General features: G+C 43.6%; 1 protein-coding gene across 1 annotated transcript in view; it reads right to left on the bottom strand.

Moving 5' to 3' along the window:
- The window catches only part of KLK6 (kallikrein-related peptidase 6), a 22,399-nt gene extending 15,894 nt beyond the window's left edge, over positions 1-6,505 (bottom strand). The window contains exons 1-2 of the mRNA XM_006868373.1: positions 6,460-6,505; positions 5,629-5,785 (exon numbers count right to left, since the gene is read on the bottom strand). Of these exons, the coding sequence (XP_006868435.1) occupies positions 5,629-5,785; positions 6,460-6,505 (203 nt within the window). The remainder of the gene's footprint in view (positions 1-5,628; positions 5,786-6,459) is intronic.
- Between the last annotated feature and the right edge of the window lie 769 nt (positions 6,506-7,274).

The raw sequence follows: 7,274 nt of genomic DNA, 5'->3' as shown, positions 1-7,274 counted from the left end.
AAAAAAAAAAATCCTTTTGGCTTTTCTTTCACAAAATTGGAACATTCCTCACCTCCCTGCTGCTACTATCTTGCTCTGAGCCTTCTTCACGTCCCACCTGACCTACGTCTACAGTGGATTCTTTACTTCTGCCTTTGCCCCTCTATAATCTATTATCCATCTAGTTACTGCTAAGTGCCTTCGAGTCAGTTTTGACTCATAGCAACCCTGTATAGGGTTTCAGCTGGTGGGTTTGAACGACTTTGTAGTTAGCAGTCTAGTGCTTAGCCTACAGTGCCACATCAGGACTCCATCCGTGTAATTGTTGGTGTTGCTAAGTGGTGTGTAGTCACCAGAGATAATTTAGAGACATTCATTGGCCCTGTCCTTCTTCTGCTCAGAGTCTTCCCATGGCTCTCCTTTCATTCAGAGTAAAGACCCACAACTCGGAAGGATCTGCTCCCACCACCTCTTAAATATCATCTCCCACTCTCCTGTACTCCCTTTGCTCCAGCCACACTGGCCTCTTGCATTTTCTTGAACACAACACATCTCAGAGTCATTGCACTAACAATTCCTCCTCACAATTCTCTCTCTCCAAATATCTGCATGGCTCACGTCCTCCTGTCCTTCAGGTACCACCTTCTTAGTGAAACCTTCCCTGGCCACTCAATTAAAATGGAAGTACTCAACTCAACAGGCAGTGCTGGTCTCCCTCCTGTTTTCTTTCCCACCTTATATCCTTACTAACATACCAGATCTGTACCGTATCTCCTCTACCCATAGCAGCATGGTCTCATAGAATTTTCTATGAAAACGGAAATGTTGTATACCTATGCTGCCCAATATTGTGGCCATTAACCACAGGTGACTATTGGACACTTGAAATATAGCTCATGAATTTTAAATTTCCTTTTATTCTAATCAATTTAAATTTAATTGTTGTGGTTAAATACCATCAAGTCAGTTCCGCCTCATAGCGACCCTGTATAGGGTTTCCGAGGAGCAGCTGGTGAGTTTTGAATCCCCGACCTCGAGGTTCCAACAGATCTTGTGGTCTAGTACTTACCCTACAGGACGCTTAAATTTAATTAGTCACATGTGTGGCGCTGTGGGTTAATGTGCTAGACAGCAAAGTTGGTTTGAACTATAAGGTTGGCAGGCAGTTCAAGCTCACCAACCACTTTTGGGAAACCCTATACAGGGAGACTGTGGGTCGCAACCGACTTGATGGCACTTAACAACAACAATTAGCTAATGGAGCTCTGGTAGCATAGTGGTTATGAATTGGGCTGCGAACCACAAGGTCAGCAGTTCAAAACTACCAGCTGCTCCGCGGGAGAAAGATGAGGCTTTCTGCTTCCATAAAGATTTACAGCCTTGGAAACCCTGTGCAGGGTCACTATGAGTTGGAACTGACTCCACAGTACTTAACAACAACAACAACAACAAGAAGCATATATTAGATGGACTCCTGGTGTAGCACTGTGGGTTAGTGCGCTGGGTCACAAAGTCGCTTTGAACCACAAGATCAGCGGTTCAGGCTCACCAGCTGCTCCTCAGAAACCCTATACAGGGTCACTATGGGTCGGAACCGATTTAATGGCACTTAACAACAACAAAAAAACCATATTAGATGGCACAATTCTAGAATGTCAAGACAGGATTTTTGTTTTGTTCAGATACACTATCCCAATGTCTAGAACAATGTCTGGCGCATGATAGGTGTTTGATAAGTCTTTGTGAAATAAACCATTCACTCGCCCTTCAGATAGAGCTCAAGTCCTAAGTCTGGCATTGGTGGCCCCCAATGACCTGGTCCCATCCTTCTAGGCTAATGCTGGACATTCGCTCTCCAGTGAATTTGTAACTTTCTTAGAACATTTCAGGTAGTTCCAAGTAGGGGCCTTTGTCTTTACTTTGCCTCTTCTCAGCTTTTCCCCTTCTTCTTCTGTTAATTGCCCTGTTTTCGTTTTTCATGTTTTTAACTTGCATCTCATCATGTAAAGTTCTTCCTGTGACTTCTTCAGCTAAAGTACATTTTCTTTTCTCTCGTGGCCACCATCCTTGTACTTTTCCTTCTTTGGATTTAGAGTAATTTAATAATTGTTAATTGCTTAAGAGCTATATTTCCATACCTTTCTTACTGGCCCACCACTTCCCTTATTGAAAGGATATGTGTGTATCTCTCCCTTCCTTACAGCAGTCACAGGGCCCAATGCAACACCTGGCAGTTGGGTAAATCATATCAACGTTGGTAGAATGAGTGACTGAGGATAGGAGGAGTGATCCCAGGTCTCCCTGAGTTTGGAGGAGACCGTCCGAGGTGTCTCTGAGTCCCTGACTCTGTGTAATGAGATTCCTCTCCTCTCACAATACAAGTGACATTTATTGGCTTGCAAAGACTAGAGTTGTTCCTTCAGACTTCTCTGAACCTCAGTTTCCTCATCTGAAAGAATGGGAGTGCTTATTGCGAGGGTGCCAAATGTTGTACAAAAAGACAGCTATTATTAATATAACTAGTTAATATATTATATTATATTGCTATGGTTGTTGAGTGCTGTTGAGTCAATTCGGACCCATAGCATCCCTGTATAGGGTTTGTGAGGAGCTGCTGGTGAGTTTGAACTGCTGACCTTGTGGTTGACAGTCCAGTACTAATCCTACAACACTACACCAGGTGTCCAACCATCACATAAAAGGTAAGTTAATTAGATGCTTGACCAAATATAGCAGGCTCATTTTTAAGTTGATCATTTTGTACCCTTGTGATTGATGTTATAATTTTTGACAGAAAAAATTCCCTACCCCTGCTTAGGGAAACCTTTCAGAGAAGGGTTTACATTATATTATATTACATTGTTGTTATTAAGTGCCTTTGAGTTGCTTCCAACTCATAGCAATCCTGTATAGGGTTTCTGAGGAGTGGTTGGTGATTTTAAACCTCCAACTTTGCAGTTCAACCGAACTTTAGGCCCAGTGCTTCTCCTACGGTGCCACACCAGGACTCCCATAGTATATTATATTAACTGTATAATATGCTAAAGGTCAGCTCTGCTTCTGTTTCCCTCCAATACTATACACTGGTTACCATCAAGTCAAGTCAGACTCATGGTGATCCCTTACACGTCAGAGTAGAACTGTCTTCCATAGGAATTTCAGTAGCTGATTTTTCAGAAATAGATCACCAGACATTTCTTCCAAGGTACTTCTGGGCAGACTCAAACATCCCACCTTTGGGTTGGCAGCTAAATGTGTTAACTGTTTGCACCACCAGGGACTCCCCCATACTGTACACACATACACACACCTGTTACCATTGAGTCTATTCCAACTCATGGTAACCTTATAAATCAGCATAGAACTGCCTCATAGGAACTCCAAAGCTGCAATCATTATGGGAGCAGACTGTCGCATGCCCAACATGGGTTCGAACCACCAAACTTTTGGCTAACATATATATATATGTATGTGTGTGTGTGTGTAACACATACTATATTGTTGTTGTTGTTAAGTGCCGTTGAGTTGGTTCCAACTCATAGCAACTCTGTATAGAGTTCCCAAGGAGTTGCTGGTGGGTTTGAACCACTGATCTTGAGGTTAGCAATCCAAAGCTTATCCTAAAGCATCACACCAGTCCTCTGCATTATTATTTACAATGTAATAGTAATTATATTGTAATACAGAGCCCTGGTGTGGTGTTGTAGGATAAGCATTGGAATGCTAACCACAAGATTGGCAGTTCAAACCCACCAGTCGCTCCTTGGAAACCCTATACAGGGTCGCTATAAGTTGATACCAACTCAACCACACTTAACAACAGTGTAATGTAATATTTTATATAAGCAACAGTCAAGAAACCAAACGCTGTATTGCATTAGACAAATCTGCAACAAAAGGCCCCTTTAAAGTGTTAAAAAGCAAAGATGTTAGTTTGAGGTCTAAAGTGCACCAGATCTAAGCCATGATACTTTCAATCGCCTCATATGCATGCGAAAGTCTAGCAATGAATAAGGAAGACCAGAGAAGACTCAATGCATTTGAATTATGGTGTTGGAGAAGAATGTTGAAAGTTCCATGGATTGCTGGAAGAGCAAACAAATCTGTGTTGGAAGAAGTACAGCCAGAATGTTCTTTAGAAGCCAGGATGATAAGATCTTGTCCCTCATACTTTGTATATGCTTTCAGGAAGGCCCAGTCCCTGGAGAAGGACATCATGCTTGGTAAAGTGGAGAGTCAGTGACAAAGAGAAAGACCTCTCCTCACCCGCAACAGGATGGATTGACACAGTGGCATAGAACTAGGCAGTGTTGTGCATAGGGTCACCATGAGTCAGAACCAACTTGACAGCGCATAATATGCTACTGCTATATGCTGTTGAGTCAGTTCCAGCTCATAGCAACCCTATGTAGGATTTCTGAGGCTGTAAATCTTTACGCAAGGAGAAAGCCTCGTCTTTCTCCTGCAACAGCATATACTATGTTGTTGTTAAGTGCCGTTGCATCGGTTCCAACTCATAGAGACCCTGTATAGGGTTTCTGAGGAGCGGCTGGTGAGCTTGAACCACTGAACTTGTGGTTCAAACTGACCTTGCAGTCCAGCTCATTAACCCACAGCACTACACCGCTAGTTATTTCTTAGTATCTCACAGATTGGTCCTGTACCCTCTACTCCTGTCTATCTTTGCCCCATACCTGGGTGACTGTATCCGGGTCATTGGCTTTAAACATCACCTGCTTTCTGACGACACCCTCATTTCTACCTTGAGTCCCTAACTCTTCCCTAACTCTTCATGACGAGACCCCTTCCCTCCACAGTGAGAAATGGCACCTTCTGGTTTCCAAAGACTTGAGTTGTCCCTTGCTCCCTCTCTGAGCCTCAATTTCCTCATCCAATCTTATCTTCACCTCTAACTTCTCCCCTGAGCTCTAATTACCTGCCTGTTATGCCTGTTTTGACATCTCCAATGCATGTCACATTTACTGTGGCTGAAACAAAACATCTGATAATTCCCTGCCTATACCTAATCTGTTTCTCTGTCCATCTCCCCCAATTCAAAGAAAGACACAACAACACACCCATTTGTTCAGGCAAAATATCTGGAAGTCTGCCTTGCTTTCTCTCTTTACCTCTCAAATTACATCATAAAGTCTTGCTGGCTTGGTCTCAAAATACATTCTAAATGTTTCAACGTCTCTTCATTCCTAGTCCCAACCACTCTGGGTCCAAGCTGTTATTTTATGGCATTAGATTATGACAACAGTCTCCACAACAATCCCCTTGCATCTCCTCTTGCCCCAATCCACTTTCCACGTGGTAACAGGGTTCTTTCAAAATGTAAATCAAATGCTGCTGCTTCCTTTGCACTTAGAATGAAATCCAAACATCTCATGCCTTCCTATAAAGCCTTGTATAATCTGCTTTACCCATTAGAAAAATCAATTCATGAAAGCAGCAACATTGTTTGTATCATTCACTGATATATCTCCAGGGTCTCAAATATATTAAGTACTCGATTAAATACTGACTGAATGAATCATGACTTCACGATGGGCCAGGGGCATGTATTTGTCACCTCATGCCTGAAATCTCCAAGACACCCTCAGGGTCTAATTGCAATCACTCCTCATGCACTGTGTAGGAACTCACGGTTTTTTGCAGTGAGCAGCGGTGAGAACCCATTCTCGGTGAACAAGGACCCCTCCACATAACAAGTTGCCTGAGTTGTAGAGGGCAGCTTGGTAGGGATGAGCACTCTTGTCACAAGATGAGCCTTGTACCAACTTATTCTTCTCCTCTGCCCAGGCTGAATGAGAGGGTCTGTGTCAGAGAGAACATCTGGAGATTCCAAGCTGAACCTCAACCCCATCTTTAGCATCAAGTTCATCTTCATATTTGTGCCCATATGGATCCCTGTCCTCATTCCCAACCCCAACCCAGTCCAATCAATTTTAACCCATTTTATCCCCTCATCCATCCCTTTCCCTATCTCCACAGTCAATCCTACCTTTAAACTCCTCTTTATATTCAAAACACCTCCATCCTTTTCCCCATCCCCAAAGCCAATCTCATCCTCAAATTCTTCCCCATCTTCAAGCCTACCTCTCCTTTCTTCATCAGAATCCTCATCCCCCAAATCAACCGTATGTACAAACTCTTCCCTTTCCTCAAACCATCCCTTCCCCACCTGTATTCCCATTCCCCAAACAAAACCCCATCCCCAAACTTCCCCATCTCCAGCCCTCCTCTTCCCTTTTCATCTACATCACCATCCCTAAAGTCAACTTTATCTAAAAAATCTTCCTTATCTGTATCCCCATCTCTCTTCTCCTTCTATAGTCCCATCCCAAAGCCAATCCCATCTCAAATTCTTCCCCTTATTCAAACCAACCTCCCACCTATTTTCTCTAACTGTATCTCCATCCCTAATTCCAATCTTTTCCCATCAACAACCCCAAATCCCATTCCCTTTCTTCCCACCTGCTGCAATGAGAACCAGTGTTAGAATCAGCATCTTCATCACCATTCCTGAGAGAGAAGGCTTCATTAGTCAGTGCTTCAGACTCCACCCAAGACCCCTCCTTCTTTTTCTTCCTCATCCTTTCCTTCCTCCCTGACCTGCTGTGTACTCCTGATTCTTGATTTATGTCCTCACCTAGGTTCCTGATGTCTCCTTTACCCATTCCATATTTTCCTTCTTAGGACCCCAAGAAAGTAGGCACCAGAGAAAAACTGGAACTACACTGGTTGATTCACGGTGTGATTTTGATTGAATCTTTCAACTTCTCTGAGTTCTAGTTTGTTTACTTAGTACTTGGGGCAGGTTATCCTAGGACGTTCCCTAGTTTTCTTCTCTCTTCAAATTTTTCATCTTTGCTCACCCAGTCACTCACTCCTATACCTGTAGGTTCTGGGGATGTTGTATGAGCTGGGGACAGGAGGATCTTACCTGCTGGAAGCTGAATGCCTACTGGGTGAAGCAGAGTATCACGGGCAGACTGAGAGTCAGACAGAGTATGCAGGGAGCCACAGGAGAAAAGGGACTTGGGAATCAGATTAGACACTTCAGAATCAGAGGCAGACAAAGCAGGTGAAAGCAGAGGATGGAGGGTCTGTAGGGCCAGAGCTGTGAGGGACTGCTCCCTGGATGAGGCTGGTCCTGTTCTCAAATGCTTCTACTGCTTTTAACCCCTGTCCCTCCAGGTTCTAGAAGCAGGAAGGTTGGCCCCACCCTTTCCTTCTTAACCCCTACTTCCCACACACATTCCTACCACCCCCACAGCTTTATTCCTGAT

Source organism: Chrysochloris asiatica, unplaced genomic scaffold, assembly GCF_000296735.1.
Source record: "Chrysochloris asiatica unplaced genomic scaffold, ChrAsi1.0 scaffold00116, whole genome shotgun sequence".
NCBI classification, from domain to species: domain Eukaryota; kingdom Metazoa; phylum Chordata; class Mammalia; order Afrosoricida; family Chrysochloridae; genus Chrysochloris; species Chrysochloris asiatica.
The sequence above is the reverse complement of the archived record's forward strand: the minus strand, read 5'-3'. Positions and strand labels throughout refer to the sequence as shown.